An 18,984-nucleotide genomic window follows, 5' to 3' on the forward strand; every position below is an offset into this window, starting at 1 on the left:
GCTCCACGCATGAGGGGACCATGAGTACAGTAGATGTTAGGGTCACTTCTTCAGAGATGGGAGACACAATCCTAAAGTCTGAGATCAGGACAGACCAGGTGAAAGGGTGAAATCTGAGAGGGCTATGAACAGTTGCTGTATTTGGTAGACTGAGATGGGGTCTACATCTTCAAGCCGAGATGAGCTGAATCAATACCTACCACATAATAGTTTATTTGAATTCCTTTTTATTTGTCATGTCTATCTCATGGCTTCACTTTTCATTCTGTGCTGGGCTGAATCACTCTTTAGTTATTTCATTTGTGACAGTATCATGTCCTCATTCAGACTACGATATCACGCCAGGGCTGAAACCACCCAAGAAACCTCTTTTTACCTTCCTTAGCTTAGTATTACATTACTCTAGTATTACATACTGGGTGACTTGATTTGAAATGTTAAGGGGTTGGCATGACATTGAAGGAAAGCCCTTATCATAATGAAAATATTTACAAAGATCTTAACAAACAAAAACAATCTCCATTCTCCAGCAAAGCAAACACATTTCCTTTGCCTAGTAGATTTGTCTATGCCTGCATTTTATATGAACTGTACTAAGCATTTAAGAACTTAAAAATAACTGCTTTTAAAAGAGTTTGATGATGCATTTAGATGGTAAATGTCAGATAGTGAAATTTAGGAAATTACAAAGTTGAGTTCTTTTGACAGTCTTAACCCAGCCACTTTCCAAATATTTTCATGTCTATATTAAGCTGTTCTTTTTAGAGGCTGGGTAAATGTCATAACTGCAATCTTGGCTTGTTAACACTGTTAAAGATTTTATCATTCTAAAACTCTTTAGTATGAAAAGTACCAAAAGCTCAGACTTTCCATTAAATCCAGTAGTAACTACACTAGATTCTCATAAAGTATCTTTACCACTGCAATATGAATGTATTCATTTATAATGCTGATGATGTGACGTGAAGTAGCAAAGATCCCAGAGTAAAAAGATCTGGATCCACAGAACCTCCAGAGGAAGGCTGACTAAAGAGGCAGAAATCCCTGCCCTGGGTGGTTGAGGAGTCCTCTCATATTACAGGGTTTAGGGAGAAGAGGACAAAGAAAAGAGACAGAAACAGATGTGAGGGGACATATTTATTAACAAGATGCTGATCACAGTGCTATTTATAATAGTGCAAATCCAAAAACCACCTAAATATTTGTAGAAACTAGGGAAATGTTTGAATAGTTTAAGGGAAAGCACATAATGGAATATTCTAAGTCCCTATCAAATGGTGTTTTGAAGAATATTTTAAGACAGAGTATCCTCACAATATAACAGTAAGTAGGTACAAGTGGGGCCCAAGTTCTCTATATGGCATAATACTAATGTGGGGTGGAGTAGGCGAGGAGGGCCAGGGGATTGCCAAAAAGAAAGTCTTTTTGGAAGGAAATACATTAAAAGATATTTTTATGTTTTCCAAATAATCTCAAATGTGGGCATTTATCTGTTTAGCTCTTGCTGTGCCCTTTTAATCTCAGTACGATGTCGCAAATTATGAGAAAATTTCAGCAATTATCTTTTTAAATATTACTTTTCTGCCATTACCTTTTTTTCTCTTCTCCTCCACCTTCTATTAGAAGAATGTTGGAGCCTCTTGGTCTCTTTCCAGTCTCTTACCTGTCTTTGTTTTTTTTTTTTCACTATTTTAACTCCTCATGTTGCATTCTCCTTGGGTCCTCAGGCTCTTTTCTCTTTTGTCAATTTCCCCTTTGTTTTCATTCATTGATTTCTTATTTTAGAAAATATATTGTTTTCATTTCTGTGATTTCTAATTTTTTTGTATCAAATTTTGCTTTATTTCTGACTGTTTTTGTTTCAAAGTTTCTTGGTCTTTTATTGTGGGTGTTGGTTTTTTTAATCTCTCTGACGATCTCAGGCATCTACTTTAAAGTCATTGTCAGATTGCTGTACTTATTTTCTTTACAAATGGAGTACATTTATCTCTTGGTTGTTGAATGTATCTTGGATTTGCTTTTCCTCATGTGTTTTGAGATTTTGGATTGCACTCTCATTTGGAGTGGGAGGGTTTTTTTCTTTGACTTTCTTTTGCTTACTTTCTTCTCTCTTTGCTCTTTCCTCCTTAGCAGCTTTGCAGTGACCACCTGGACTCATAGTACCTTCAGTCCACCATAAAATGTCCTTCTGTTATTTGATCAGGGTCACACAAACGTCTATAGAGATATTCTGGCTCTTGAAGATGCAGTCAGAAAACCAGAAGAGGGCTTGATGTGGTTCTTGATGGCTCGCCATGTTTGATTCCATGGCCCCCATGGATATAGCAGTTGGCTGCAGTATTTTCAACCTCCCCTAATGAGGGTGGAGAATTTCAGCTCTGCTACTGATTTCAGGAAGAATCCTAGCAATGGCACCCTTCAAATAGAACATATATGTTGGTCTCTATGGCCTCACAGAAATGGAACTTCTGGCCATCTCTACATGCATCTGAACAAGAACTCAGGTGCCCTGTATCTTCAGCCACACTTACTGCTTTCTGTTTCTACTTTGTTATCTATACATAAAAGATTGTGTGTGTGTGTGTGTGTGTGTGTGTGTGAGAGAGAGAGAGAGAGAGAGACAGATATGTTTGGTGGGAGAGATTTTCAAATTATATAACTTAAATAAGAATCAAATTTATTGTAGAAACGTAGGCACTTCACCTCTACAGTATAAATGGCACTTTTTCAAAGTGGGGATGAAAACTAGAGAGCAGCAGTTGTTTCCTCAAAATAAAGACAACCATAAACATAAAAGACACTCTTCAGGTTCCTGTTAAAAGAAGCAGCAAGCTAAAGATAAGGAAGATTTTTTTTCCATCTTCAAAGTATGATTTGTCCAGAGACAAAAGAAAATATGGTCAGCTAATCTCTCCCAATGAGACAGAGTAAGCTGTCAAGTGCTTACCATCTGGTTCAGCTCCTAATCCAGATGGGCTGACAATAGTAATTTATGAAAGGTTTGAAAGCAACTTACCATTCTTCAGAAATGATCATTAGAACACATTAACATTGGAATTTGCTCCCCTCCTCCAGCCCCAATTTACAACAAATGCAAAGATAAGGCAACTGCTTCCATACAGTAAATAGAACAGCCTATTCTTGAACCAAATTTTCTGCTCTTTGAGAAACAAAAAAAGTAATTATTTTTCTTCCTCCTCCACTCCCCTCTATTGGCTGAATGAGTAAGGGAGAGAATGTTCTCATTTGGAGTTTCTAACAAATGCCTGAAGAAGCCTTCAGTCTGTGATGCTTGGAAAAGTCAAAGTCAACATCAGGAATAATCTGATGTACCGCATGTTCACACTACAGACAGGCATCCTCTAATCCATTTTTACAGAGACGGCCCAAAGGTCAATCAATATTTCCAATGCAAATCACAGAGCCACAGACTGTTAGAGCTAGAAGTCTAGCCCATTGTTAGCCCCTCTCCCACCCAATCAGACTGCACATGGGCAGTGTTGCTTCCAAATCAGAACAAAATGACAGGGCACCACGTTTTTGGTTCAACCAAGTTTCATCATTAATTTAATAAGATTGTAAAGTAATAGGACTCATTTCTGGAAGACTGATGAGATTCTATTAATTTATTTTCAGTTCATGTAAGAATTGCTGGCAAAGAGTGGGGTCATACCTTTCCTTTGATCAGACCACCTGCCGTTCAGGTGCTGAGGAAACTGTCAATATGCATGCTATGCAGGTTTTAAAATGTTTTAGAACTTTCAAAAGAGAAGTCTGGTATCACCGTATAAAGTTTCTAATGGAAAAGGATGGAATCAGGGCTGAATGTAACCTGCAGATTAGGATGTCACTAAGAAGAAATAGAAAAAGCCCTAGGACTGGGAATGTGATGGATATCTTCCAATTGGGAATCAGAGAAAAGGAACTGGTTACTGCCCAATCAGACAGAGATGACCAAGTTATAAGGGCATAGAGAGAGGGAAATGGGAACTGGCTAGAGTAACCAAGATGAATGGAAACTTCTCTTCCCGAGAAAAGAATCTAAGCCACATGTGAGAATGGAGTACACACAGGACGGGCAATGATGCACAGAATGACAAGGCAGTTCAGTTTGTCCCTCTAAAGCTTTAAATAGAAGGAAGTATCAAACTACACATGATAATTTTGGTTTAACCTAACTATAAATGCCAAAGCATACCAAAGAAGAAATTGGGCAGTCTTTGGATAGCCTAAAACTTCTACAAGTGGTGAAAGTGCAAGTCATCATTGTTTAAAACTGCTGGACACTGTTACTATGACATTCCAAATATGGTAACTGTGCGTATGTTCTTCTCAATCTTTAAATCTATGTGTATTCTTCCCTTAAATAATGACCAGAGACTATTTTATTTTATTTGAAAATGGGCATTGATATTCGACTACTTAAAAGGCTGTGTGTTCAGGGCTACAAGGGATATAAGAATAAATAGGACACCATTTATTTCCCTCAAAGAATTTACAACGCAATAGAATCACATAATAAGGCATAAATCACCACAAAATGAGACAGAATCTACAAGGTTACTGAAAAACAGAGAGAGATAGAGATATCCTATATGGTTGGTTGTAATTCACCTAAGTTAAAATTGTAGGTTATTTAAAAAGCAACATTTTATGGAAGGAATGCTTGGTTTGGTTTTGTTTACCTGTTTTTTGTGCTGGAGGGACCTTCAAGACAGGATGTAATTTGAACAAGCTACCATGACCCTCTAGTGGCCACTTGGAAAACTGCAGCAGGCATTGCATTACCTGGAAAAGCCAGGTTTCAAAAGAGCATGTCAGCCAGGCCACCCCTGATTCTACGACAGCCAAGAACACTCAACTCAAGGCAAAGTGAAATTTTAGAGGAGAAAATACTGCCTACCCCAAGTCATGTGTCATAGACCCAGAAAAAGCACTATGAGGTGTAGAATGTGAACTCTGAGATCAGATGTCAGCCATTTCAGATCTGGGCCAGTTACTGAGAGTCTCTGTGTTCCTCAGTCTACTCATCTACGAAATGGGGATAACAGTCCTACTCAGCTCATAGGGTTGTTATGAGGATTAGAAAAGAGACTACTTAAAACATTAAGAATGGTGCCTTATCACAGTAAGAGCTCAATGACTGTTTTTATTAGTTGTAGTTATGGCATTTTATGGTAAAAACTAAACCAATGTAATCTGTTTTCCTTAAATTTCCTGAAGGTAAGATGTATAACTAATCATTAATTCAATAAAATTGTTAAGTATATTAAGTCTATCTATTCAGGTAGCAGAGAGACTTGACATTAAATCAAGTCTTTGCTACTTATTAGATGTGTGTCTCTAGGGCAAGTTATGTCGCCTGTGAAGGCTCAGTTTCATTGGCTAAAAATTGAAGTTATTGCTGCTTTTCTGACACTTCACAAAGTTATTTTAAGGAGTCTATCAAATAATGCGTCTATTGCACTTAACACAGTGGCATGTTTGGTGCAAGAATGTATTAAATAGTAGCTATTATTATGACTATATGCAAATTTATAAGAAGTGTGCATCTATAATCTATATTTCCCATGACACTGTACAATCGAGTGATACCATTTTAGAAAGAGAGTTCATTTTAGATTCAAATAGCCAAAGAGGAGGCTGGGGTTAGTGTGAGTGTTGAATTAGAGCATCATAATTAAGACAAAGTAGGGATTCAAGTGGGAAATTTGGGAGGGGGAGGAGATGCTAGAGCAAGTTCAGGTGAGAGTCAGAGAGTGGGTCTGAGTTCTGGTACTTCTGATACCTGAGACATCATGGCTAGGACTTATAGATAACTGCAAGAAGCCGGCTAACAGTCTTATTTTTTGGAGAAGGCCAGGGAATAAAGCGTAATGTGAACAGGAATCAAGAGGCTTGGCTGGAGCTGGTTACTGAGATCTAGTTTCCCCCAGGGAGTAGCCTATTCAGAATTTGGACTCCCCTCCAAGCTACAGCTTCTTGGGACCAGGGAGGCCTGTATTCTAAGTTTAGTTGGTAAAATAGCCCCTAACTGGAATGGACGCCGAGGGCATTTGGGGTAGGACCACACAGGGCAGCTCAGAGGTGGGAGTGGGCACCTTTTATCTTGGCTTTTCTTTCTTAATTGTATTAATCATTTCCAAATTCCTTTTATTTTAGTAATGGCATTTTCTGCCACTTTCAGCTATATTTCTTCTGTATGTGTTTGCCCATTTCCTTTCACAACCTTTGTTCTCTGTACCTTCTTTCCACAATGCCCCTTATTCAATTTATTTTTCTCATTCCAGGTTTCCTTATTCTGCAGAAAACTTGGAGCCTAAAGTATACAGGAAAACTGGGCTTTTAAATGCCTTTTGAGCATACAATATTTCAAAGTCTAAAGCCTAGTCAAAATACAATTCATATTACCAATACACTGCTTCTGTAGAATTATGGAATTTAGTGTTATTAAGAACAATTTCTTAATGATAAATGAGAAGAATCTCCTGATGTCTTGATTATATTCTTCACTGTCTCTACGTATTAAAATGCAAAACTAAATGTTTAAAATGTAACATCTGTGAAACATTATGTGTCAGGAATAAGATTACTCATAGTGGTTTCATATTTTCCTCCAATTAAACGTATCTGAGACTCCTGTGGTCCACAAGACACACCTCAGCGTTTTCCAGCTCTGTAGTGGCCTCGTCATCACTCCAGTGAGGTTATTTTACCTCTCAGTCCTTTAGGATCTTGCCCTCATTTCATTACTAATTAAATTCATTTTTACAGAGTCATCAATTAATTATTTTGAGGTAAAATGACTGAAACCTGTACCTTGTTCTGAGCTCTTTTTAAACTCTCGGTAATTAAATTTAAGGGCTATCATGTTAATCTTTATTAATACAGTATGCGAAGGAAATGACTGAGGGGAAATGAAAGACATCAACTTCTTAAATAGTCTTAGGGATAGGTTGGAAAATTTAAAAGTGTTCATTCCATCAACAATATTAGGAAACTTGTTAAGATATCTTTGGACTAGAGGTAGGGTCCAACTCGAAGTTCATGCATTGTTTTAGAGGCATTTTTGTTGCAGGAGCTCTCATGTCACTTTTCTTTGTCTCATGAGGCAAGCACAGGCAAAAAGATGATAATGGGAGGCTTGGCTTCTTTTTTTTATCAACAAGTATATTTGATTTCTAATTGTTGGTGATAACTTGGTTTTCATCTAATGAATACAGCCTTGAGCATTCATAATCATTGAGAACAAGGACCTTAGTGTTATATAAATATTTTATGCCATTGGATTAGTAAATGCTTTGTTAATTGGCTGATCCACATTTCTATTCAAAGAGCATCCTTCGATAAATGAAGTTTTTAAATAACACCCTAAGGAAAAGTCGTGGTAAACACACTGTGGCTTTGCCATCAGGTTTTCAAAATATCCTACAGAAATATTAAAAAGTAAGCCTTTAGAAAAGAAGATTAGACCTTGTTGCAAAAACCCATAACTCACCTTTTCCCTCAGGACTGACTGACAAAACAAAAGAATATAATTTGTTTTTGCTTTCTGCTATACCGAGATGATAGCTACTTAACTTCTATTATCCTAAAGCTGATGCCTTTTACCAATGCCTACCTAACATGAAAGCAGATCTGTTTTCAAATATTCTGTGTTCTATATTGGGGTAGAGTGAATTAACAGCTGGTTTGCTCTGTTCAGCTCTCAGGTGTCTGGCATCCACGAGATGATGGGGTGCATTAAGAGACGAGTGAATCATCTGACTGAACAGTGTTCAGCGCACAAGGAATATGCTCTTAAGAAACAACAACTAACAGCCTCAGTGGAGGGTTACCTACGGAAGGTAGTTTCATCAACTAAAACTTAAACATCCAAGTTGGTGATAATAGATGGTATGGTAGGGCAGTATGTGGGCATGGTGGGAGGACAGGGGCATGTCTCCTTAGGCTGCCCTTATGTTCCACATTGGGTCCTTTAATTGAACTAGACAGGGTTGTAATTCACTATTGTTCATCAACCATCCCTGACCCAGGTAGCCTGTCTGCGCCTCTGGCCTGAAGGTATATACACAAAGGCAGTTCCCGCTTTGCACAGTACTGTGTTAACTGAACCAAGTACATATGGGAATAGAGTGGATCTTTCATGTGCATCGTTCTGAGCGTGGTTCAAATATGCACAGGTTTCTGTTACCTTGGTACATACAACACCAGGACTATAGATAGGTAGATAGATTGATATATAGACAGATACCAAATATTATGAGTTTTAGGTTTTTCAAGGAATAAATTGCCATTGTTATATTTTATTGAACTAGACCACTGCAAGGCAACACAGTCATTCTGCATATAAACATACATGTGAAAATCCTCTCTGCAAAGTGAACATGATGGCTTCATATGGAAGAATTTTACTTCCTGTTTCCAAAGGGGAATAAAACTAAGGAGCTGCAATTTGACTAAATAAAAAAATTATTTATCTTCAGCAAAACTAGTAATATCTCAATGGCATTGATGCTAATGAATCTTGCTGTAGAGGCTGGGTCTCAAATTTTCAATGATGTTTTCATTTGATACGATGGACTTATGTGCCTGAACTTACATGAATAGAGTTAGTACCCTTCACTGGAGAGGACATTAAATATCAATGTCTGTATTTAAATTGCCTCCTCACCTGTTATTAATCAGAAACTTGGGAATTTTATCCTCGTTCTGGTGCCTGGGTTCAGGGAGTTTCCAAATATGGTGGCAGCTATGGTGCTGCATCCCCTGGAGCTTGAGAACCAAGCTAATTTGGTGGTGGTGGAACAGTAGGACCCCAGCTGCTGTCCTATTGCCAAGTATGTCCTATTGCCAATTCGGAGTCAATTTGAGTCTGGGGAGTATGGACTGGAGTTAGAGCAATGGGACAAAGCATGTAACTTGAATGGAACAGAGCCTTTCAAGGGTCATTTTAGTCAATGATTCATGTCCACTGAGGATCAAATCGTAGTCCTCGAAGCTCATCAATTAAATGTCCTAAGTATGCCCCTGTGTTTTACTATGACATGTCCAGGGTTTGGTGCTTCCCTAGAGTCCCTCTTCCCAAAATACTGCAATGCTCATGCTCTGGATCTTGCCTTTAAAATGTGCCTGTAAATTGGGTCCCATTCCACTCACAGATAAATTCATCTCTGTTGATGTGTTAGCAAGTGCATTATCCTTCATAGGTAATATAGATAAGTTCTTAGAGGATGTGGATGATTGCTTATATCTCACAGCTGCTAATAAAAGAAATACCTTTCCACATATAACCTTTGTTGGTGGGCCACAAGTATTACCTCCTGTGAAGAGCAGCATTATTAAAATATGAAATTCTGAATATTGAAAACTATATTAGATTAATATTGGTAAAATATATTTCAAGTATAACGAGAATCTATAAAATAATATTTATCTTCCTGACATATATGTGTACATATATGCAAAAATATATTACTAAGACTGCCATATATTATTCACTCCTAAAGGTGGAAATGTCAATTCAGAAAATCAGTCCAGTACTTTCTAATGCAATGAATGTCGGTTCCACCTGTTCTGAATCAGAGAAGATTTTGAATAAATATCTGGAACTAGATATCCAAGCTAAGGTAAGTAAAATGAGAATGATTATTATGGCTATAATTTTGTAAATATAATTTTTAAATTATTTGATAGCTATAAACTTAATCCTAGCGCCCTTGAGGTTTACAATTCTAAATTCGTATGTAGCGCACAATGACTTAAAAACTCATATTCTTACATGTCTAAATTATATTTATATGTGCATTTATTAGGACATTTGTGCTCACTGAAAGTCAGCATTATAGCTGGGTATTGGTCATTTGGTTCCCTTTCTTGCCTGGGCGGTTTCTCAAAAAAAGCTTCATTTTGGGGGTGACAGAGGAGGCAGGGACAGTGCTTCTCTGACTATGGGCAATTTTTTCTGCAGGAGCAAGTTACCAAAAAATTACCAGAAGCAACGTGCATTATTGCAAGATTCCAAGGATATAAATAAAAACAACCTTGTTTGCTTACCTAACACTCAGAGACAGAAAGTGTCACACCCCCATCATAGCACCTTCTCCAGCTCCCCTCCTACCCGTTTCATATGGCACTTAGCTCCAAACCTGCCCTGAAGTTTCTGTCTGCTCCAGCAAAGTTTAAGGAACCTAAGTCAAGTGCCCTCGTCTGGTTCTCCCAGGTCTGCAGGAAGAGCCCTGTGACTCCAGTTCTCAGCAGAAGAGCCTCCTTCATGGACTGTGTCCCCACTGGAAACTCACAAACACACCATTTTTTTGTTAAATGGGGTATTTTTTATTTATTATTTAGAACACTTAAAGCTTATGTCTGAACTCAATTTCATTTTTTTAATGTTAAACATTTTAGAAATGGGAAGGAGATTACAAGGGAAGAAATTCCCCACTTCTTTCTTTCCCACAGTGCTATCATGAAGCAGGGCCTGTAAATTAAAATTGCCTTCATTCAATGGAGTACTTGGGAAGCATATTAATCACAAGTAGGGAAGCAATCTCTCATTGCTGCAGAGCTTTTTTCTTTCCTTTTGCTTGGTTTTTAGCTTGTTCTCACATGAAATTTTACATGGCTCTTTCTATGACATGCGTAATCGTCATGGCTACAATTTCTATTCATCCATTTAATCAGTGGTTGGAGTTCACATAACAGAAATTACACTCAGAAGAAAACATAGGAGAACATCCCTGAGCAAGTCAAAGTCACTGATTTTTTAGGTTATTTAGGCCTGATATGTGATATTTTCCCTACTCGCCCTTCTAGATAGAGATTTAAATAAGACTGCACTATCGATATGTCGTCTTTTGTAAACTAAAAACTAATGAATAAGTTTTCTAAATTTGCCATCTCTTATGTAATAAAATTACTTTAGGAATTTGCTAGAGGTATTGTTAAATTTCAAATAGCAATCTCGTGTATAATTAATTCATTTAAATTATTTAAAACCTTTTTAACCTTTCATACCAAACAACCTTTCTTTTATCTGGGGTATTCTGTGACACAGTAAAATTAGAGTGCTCAAAATAATATTAGCCTGGGGTAGAACCAAGAATAATTTGTGATGATTTTCATTGTTTCTTAAAGCTGCCCTTTCTTTTTTTTTTTTTTTTTTTTTTTTGGGAAAGTTGTGTCTTTCTTTATTGAGGAGATTCTTGGTATAAGTTCAATTAGTAATCATAATTGATGGATATGCAGAAGATAATGAAATGTGAATGTTCATGACTCCCCTGTCAGTTTCTGACCTCCAGTGCTTTGATTTTACAGGAGACATCACATGAATTAGAAGCAGCTGCAAAAACCATGATGGAGAAAAACGAATTTGAATCTGATGAAATGGTATCACTTTCTTCTAAAGCTAGATGGCTAGCAGAAGAATTAAACCTATTTGGCCAAAGCATTGACTACAGATCACAAGTCCTGCAAACTTACGTGGCATTTCTGAAGTCATCAGAGGAGGTATGGTACTATGTGTTTACCTTCTTCAGCAAGGTGGCCACTGCCCACGTCCTTGCTTTCTGTGGGCATATATGCTCTGCTTTGGTGGGTAGTTCCATGTCCTCTACCCCTGTGCATGGACTCACTTATAGGCCCTGTATTCTTGTAAACCAAAGAGTGATTGCCGCAGTTCTCAATCTATAAAGGTTTATTTAGCCAAGGTTGACATGTGCCTGGGAAAAATAAAAATCCCAGGAGCACCTGTGACCTGTGCTTTTTCCAAAGGGAGTTTGGGGAACTTCAGTATTTAAAGGAGAAAGGGCAAGCACAAGGAAAACAAAAAGGAGAGAGGATAGGCAGTGAGGCAGCTGGTTACATTCTTGTGAGGCTCTGATTAGCCTCAGCAAGTCTATATTTTACATGTGAAAACCTACACTTTTACATGGGGAAAAAGTAAATTATGCATTGTTGCACACCCAATAAATCTACATTTTACATAAGATAAAGTAAACATGTGAAAAGAGGAAGTAGAGTCTATGACATAAAGCTGTAAAATTACAGTTATCTGTTTGGAAACAAAAGCAAAGTAGTTTTTGTGTGTGTGACCCAGTTCCCAAGCTTAACCTTCCGTTGGGCATAGTGAGTTTGGGGTTCTGAGATTCTGTTTATTTGTTTTTTGTTTTTTCACATTCTTCAAGGCACCATACAAAGGCTCAAAAAATAAGTTGTTTTATTAAAAACATACAAATTTGTATGTGTGGATAGTGTGGTATATGCACAAATAAACAAACTGGGTATATTGGAATAATTTTTACTACATCCTACAAATATTTACAATATCCTAAACAGACAACAAAAGTATTTCAAAATAGTCAGTCACCTTCTAAACCATGGATCTTTTTGAATACCTTGGCAGTTAATGTGGTTCATTTGAAATACACAGAATTGGAAAATACAGGCTACTGGGTTCAGTCTCGAATCTGCCTTGTATGATGTGTCTTCCTATGTTACCCCTCAGAATTTCTTCTGAGGCCTTATTTTGTCTGGTTATACTAGACAACCTCTAATATTCCCTCTAGTACACTGGGTTCCATCTCAAAGGTCATTGCTTCTTGAAGCTGGCATCAGTAATAGAAAAGCCCTAGAGTCCCACTTTATTTAACCCCTATCCTAGGAACCCCCATGCAAATATAGATCACTCTCCTCTTCAGGCAGAGAGGTGCTGGTTTAGTGGGAGGCAGAGCCAGCAGGGTTCACTCAAGGGTGGAGCCAACTCAAGACAAGTATGTGCTTGATTTTTTCCTCTTGTTACCTCCACCTTCTCAACACCTTCCTTCTTAACTCTCACCACCACCATCCTGCCATCACACCTCTCCTCTGTCCAATTCCTTTATAATATTCTCAGTTCACCACTGCATCCTTTTCTACATTTTTACTCAACTGTTTGTCCCTTCTGACTTTCTAGCTTTTTCTCTTTATTTTCTTTTTTCTTAATTTTTGATTTTTGTGCATACATAGGTATATATATTTATGAGATGATTGGATGCAGGCATGCAATGTGTAATAATCACATCATGGAGAATGGTGTACCCATCCCCTCGAGCATTTATCCTTCGTGTTGTTTTTAGTTCTTGACCCTAAACTCTCATGGTTTGGCAAGTTCCAAACTATTCCCAACTGACAGAATTATCTTGCTGATGAATATTATAATGCAGTACGTGAAATGGTAGAGAAGCTACAAAGAAGTGCTTGCCTTCTGCATCTTCATTGCCAAAAATGGACCTCCTCAGCCTTCAGTTAAGTATCCACTTTGATCCACTCTGGCCTTTGGACCAGAAGGCTTAGCTTTGCAAATAACAATTTAATCAGAACATTCTAGCTTCCTGCTTTCTGTTTTCTGCTAAATATGATTTTCTACCTGGCAGAGGCTTCCATCCTTCCAGTCCTGGCGATGCTCCCCGTACATTACTTCACTCCTCCTCTGGCTTTCCTTTCTTCCTCACTAGCTAATGGTTACTCATTTCCTTTCCATTCTCTATCCCCTCAACTCCCTGCCCTCCACCCTGACTAACCCTGCCAACTCCCAATACGAGATCAATCCAATAGTCTGTTTACTCAGCCTTTCTTTCCAAGCTTCCAGACACTCCAGTGGAAAATCATACAATTGTGCTGATTGGCCCCATTACAAATGCACAAGACTCTGCCTCATCTGGGTCTCCCATATGCTCCCTAGTTGGTGCCCATTTGGTAGCAATTCTCAAGCATGTTACCTTAGTTTCTATCTCTAAATCTCATCCAATGTTCTTAACTCATATGTCACTGAAAAAAAAAAAAAAATGAAACCATTGACAATAATGGCCTTGACTTCCAAACTTGTTGACATATTCACCCGTCTTCCATGGGTTCCAATAAATGAAAGTCTTTGCTCCTGTCCAGCACAAATCTATGATTAGTCTTTTCCTGAATATTTCTACATCCTTCAGCATCTAGCTCCAGCAATCATCTTCTAATTTTATTTTTTTAAATATTATTATTATTATTTATTATTATTTTGAGATGGAGTTTCACTCTTGTTGTCCAGGCTGCAGTGCAATGGCGCAATTATGGCTCACTGCAACCTCCACCTCCTGGATTCAAGCGATTCTCCTGCTTCAGCCAGGAGTAGCTGGGATTACAGGCATGCGCCGCCACACCCAGCTAATTTTTGTATTTTTAGTAGAGAAGGGTTTCTCCATGTTGGTCAGGCTGGTCTCGAACTCCCGACCTCAGGTGATCTGCCCGCCTTGGCCTTTCAAAGTGCTGGGATTATGGTGTGAGTTACCACATCCGGCCATCCTCTGATTTTTAAAAGGTTTCTTTTCCATTGCTTCTTTCCCTTTGTTCTAAAGTTATGTCCATATAGTCTTGCCCTCACCAAGGCTACCACTCCATCATTTTATTTCTCTTCAAATGTAGACCTTTTTTTTTTTTTTTTTTTTTTTTTTTTTTTGTGAGACAGGGTCTCACTCTGTCACCCAGGCTGGAGTGCAGTGGCGTGATCACAGCTCACTGCAGCCTCAACTTTCCCAGGCTCAGGTGATCTTCCCACCTCAGCCTCCCAGGTAGCTGGGACTACAGGTATGTGCCACCAAGCCCAGCTATTTTTTTGTTTTTTGTTTTTTGTAGAAATGGGGTTTCTTCATGATGCCCAGGCTCAAATTTGGACTCTTGAAATGGGAAGAAGATATTGCTCACCTCTACTTGCTCATCCTGTCCTTGTCCCACTGCAATTCGCTTTATTCCTGTCTCAACCCTTCCACTTGCCACCTCTTCACTCCATTAAAAACATTCTTTGGCCGGGCGCGGTGGCTCAAGCTTGTAATCCCAGCACTTTGGGAGGCCGAGACGGGCGGATCACGAGGTCAGGAGATCGAGACCATCCTGGCTAACACTGTGAAACCCCGTCTCTACTAAAAAATACAAAAAACTAGCCGGGCGAGGTGGCGGGCGCCTGTAGTCCCAGCTACTCGGGAGGCTGAGGCAGGAGAATTGCGTAAACCCGGGAGGCGGAGCTTGCAGTGAGCTGAGATCCCGCCACTGCACTCCAGCCCGGGCGACAGAGCGAGACTCCGTCTCAAAAAAACAAAACAAAACAAAACATTCTTTTAAGCTACCTACTGGTTGACAAATGAAATAGTATATTTTCAGTCTTCATCCTGCTTAATCTTTCTGCAGCATTTATTTGACCCAGTTACCCACTCTCACCTCCTTTGGGTTTTTTTTTTTTTTTTTTTAATAACAGATTTACTGAGGTATAATTTACATAGCATGAAACTCACATATTTCATAATGCCGTGATTTTTCCTATATTTATAGAGTCATGCAACCACCATAGCACTCCAGTTTTAGTGTATGTCCATCATCCCCAGAAGAGCACTGGCATACATTTTTAGGCAGTCCTGGCTCCCACCCCCAGCCCCAGGCAAGCACTGATCTACTTTCTGTCTCTCTAGGTTTGCCTTTGCTGAATATTTCACCTAAGTGGAATAATCCTATCTACTTCTTTGTCTGTTCCTTGTCCTTTCTCCTAGTTCACTTTTCTGTTTTGTTCTTAAAGCATGGTGGGTCATAGAGTTCTTGCATGTGCCCTGTCTTTTGCACATTGTACCCACTTTTTTTTTTACAAAAACCACATTCCCACCTATGGTTTCTTCACCAATAACTCAAAAGTGGTTCCTGAGCCCCAGCTCTCCTGAGCTGTAAACAAATGCTTTCAATTAGCTATGTATCCTGTAGGCTCCTCCAACTCAGCAAAACACAGCTGGTGTCTTTTCCTCAAATATGCTTTTCCTTCTGTATTTTGGCATTGGGTTAATGACTCCACCATCCTTTCAGGAATGCTATTTAGAAGCTTCTATGTCTCTTTCAATCACTTTCTCAGTGAGCATTTATTTTGTACTAGGTACTGTGCTTTTCATTCCTGATTTTATTTAATCCTTATAGCACCCTATGTTTTAGTTACTATGATCCCGATTTTGTAAATATGGGAAACTGAGGCTCTGAAGGATGAGGTATGCAAGATTAAGCACTAGCAAACGTCAAAGCTGAAGTTTAATCCCAAATTATTTCCCTTTTGTTTTTCCTATTTCAAAGGCCATGCTCTTCCATATCTGTTTATTGAGCCAACCTAAAAGATTTCTGAACTCCCCTTTCTCTGCACTTGCGCCATCACTTCCTTGGTTCAGGCTGGCATCATCTCTTATCCAGCTTAATGATGTCATCTTCTGCCTGCTCAGTTTGCCTCCTGTATTTACCCCTTCACACTCCTCTTCTCTTTGTAGCCAAAACAAAAGTCATTCTAAGGCAAATCTGATCACATTACCTCCTGAAATTCAGGTAATTTGACAAGTGTAATAAAGCAAGTTGCAAATAACTTTTACCAAAAATGAATAAAATCTCCCATTAATTCACCTAAATCAACTAGTACAGAGTTAAGGGAATTTCTATAATAATATGGTTCTCATTTGCATTCAAGGAGGCTTTTGTGAGCAGTCAGAAAAGAAGGATGAATTAAAGTTTGTGTTTTGAGAATTGCACATAACTGACTGCCCATAATATTGACACCCAGCCTATAATGGATGATCTTATTGAAGCCCTGATGATTGCCATGCTGATTCCGAGTCATCTATCAGTGGTTTCAACCTAATCAGAATGTATCTCAATTATGTTGGTTACAGTAGGAAACAGGTTGAAACTTGCTGGCCACCTTTATCCTAGCACAAATATCCCTCCGTCTCTTATCTTACCATTCAGCTTGTGCAACCTCTACTTCACTCACACTAAGATCATGTATTGTCCTCTGAGCCAGTGAGTGCCTTCACAGCTAGTGTTTCACACTTTTACACAAGTTATCCCTCCTATCCGGGATCCCCTTTGACGCCTTCTCACCCTGGACAATTACTCAAGACACAGATCAAATGTCACTTCCTTTGGGAAGCACTTCCCTATTTACTCCATATAGAGTTGGTGGTCTCTCCTCAGTGTGCCCATAATATTGTCTGTATATGTGTCTCTGTGTCGTAATAATTTGATTATGGCTCTCTTTCTTCTAGAACTATCTTTGAATACCCCCCAAAATAGTTAACTATTACTAGGGCATCTTAGAAGGCTCCATGGAGGAAGTGGCATTTTAACTGCTCATGAAGGATAAATAAGAGAAGAAAATTGAGGACAGATCATTCTGGGCTGAGAGAACAAGCATCAGCAAAACGTAGAGGCGTGTATAAGTGGAATATGGAAATGAGGAGAGAGCTTCTGTCTCTGAGAGCTATTTGCAGGCTCTCCTATCAAGTTCAGTTAAATCAAGAACAATGTTAAAATCTTTAAAACATAGTGACTAACCATTGCCTGAAATTTCTTACCGTGTTTAGATTGGGAGTTACGAGCTATTTAACTCTACTCCTGTCAGGCATTGGTGTTACTGAAAATGCATACAAACTTGTGTCAAATAATTTCTACTATTTCTATATCATCCAATTACATATTAATCTGTAGGTCTACAGACACATTTGATTTTATATAAACTCTGCTCAAGAAGAGTGATTTAAAATGATCTAATATTGCTTACATTGGTTAGCAAATGAGAAAATATGATTCTAGGGAAGCATAGTAATGTACCTTAATAAGAGATTAGCTCATGGAGGCAGTTTAATATTAATACTTTGGCAGAAAATTAAGAATTATTTATACTTTTTTATTCTGGTTTATTGCTGATTAGAAGTAAATCGTGATTTACTAATTACTAATCATCTTTCACTGGCCTATATTTCTTACTGATTTGTATTATCTGATTCTATGTATGCATCTTTCTTCTGAATTATGAAACTTGGCTTTAAATGAAACCACACAGGTCTTTGACATAAATTGTCCCAAACTGAAAAACATGCAAACACAGAATTTATAAATATGATGTTTATATAATTAGTTTTTATGCTTAATAAACCTGTCAGCTCAGTGTTCTACCCAAACAATCAACAATCCAAATAGACTTTTATATCTTTTCAGTAAGTTGAAAACATTCAATAATTATTTTAAAAATTCTGAAAATGGGGTGGGGTTGGTGGCTGATGCCTGTAATCTCAGCACTTTGAGAGGCCAAGACAGGAGGATCTCTTGAGCCCAGGAGTCCAAGACCAACCTGGGCAACATAGCAACACCTCATCTCTACAAATACGAAAAAAACAACAAAAAAAATTAGCCAGGCCTGGTGTCGAGTGCCTATAGTCTGTAGTTTTTAACTATTAATACTTGGAGGATGAGGAGGGAGGATCGCTTGACCCCAAGAGATCGAGGCTGCAGTGAGCTATGATCGTGCCCCTGCACTCTAGCCTGTGTGACAGAGCAAAGGACCTTATCTCTAAAAATAAATAAATAAATAAAATGTTTAAAAATTAAAATTCAGGCCGGGCGCGGTGGCTCAAGCCTGTAAACCCAGCAAAATGTAGTTTTAGGTTTTATATAGGCTTTTATTGGAATCTACTGTTCTTTTCTTTAAAAAAAAATGTGTTTAAGTGTTCTTAACTCTCTTTTCTTTTTTAGGTAGAGATGCAGTTTCAGAGCTTAAAAGAATTTTATGAAACCAAAATCCCTCAGAAGGAGCAGGATGATGCTAAAGCCAAGCCTTGTTCTGACTCGATTGAGCAGTGGCCGCTATTTTTAAAGAAGAGTTTTGTAACACAAGATCTAGGGCTTGAGTTCCTTAATTTAATAAACATGGTAAGAATGACATTAAATGGATCACACCTTCTGCAAGGATTACTCATCAAAGTCAAAATAATAATTTCAAAGGTTCAGCTGTCTATTAATCAGCAGTTCTCTACTAGGAGGTTCTCGTTAGCTTCATTCAACCTAGACCAGTCCCGAAGCCCAATATTTAAATGCTTACTTGGCCTAGAACTTTGGTTAGTTTATAACAGGAAGGTTGTTTTAACTGTTAAGAAGAAAGAGTGACTGTAATCC

General features: G+C 38.4%; 1 protein-coding gene across 1 annotated transcript in view; it reads left to right on the plus strand.

Annotated features, from left to right (window-relative positions):
• CCDC141 (coiled-coil domain containing 141) overlaps window positions 1-18,984 on the plus strand; it is a 215,293-nt gene that overhangs the window by 151,348 nt on the left and 44,961 nt on the right. Inside the window, 4 exon segments of the mRNA XM_017868275.1 lie at window positions 7,706-7,847; window positions 9,510-9,629; window positions 11,317-11,508; window positions 18,565-18,741. Coding sequence (XP_017723764.1) covers window positions 7,706-7,847; window positions 9,510-9,629; window positions 11,317-11,508; window positions 18,565-18,741 — 631 coding nt within the window.

The sequence above is a fragment of the Rhinopithecus bieti genome, unplaced genomic scaffold, assembly GCF_001698545.2.
Source record: "Rhinopithecus bieti isolate Rb0 unplaced genomic scaffold, ASM169854v2 scaffold_3062, whole genome shotgun sequence".
Lineage (NCBI taxonomy): Eukaryota > Metazoa > Chordata > Mammalia > Primates > Cercopithecidae > Rhinopithecus > Rhinopithecus bieti.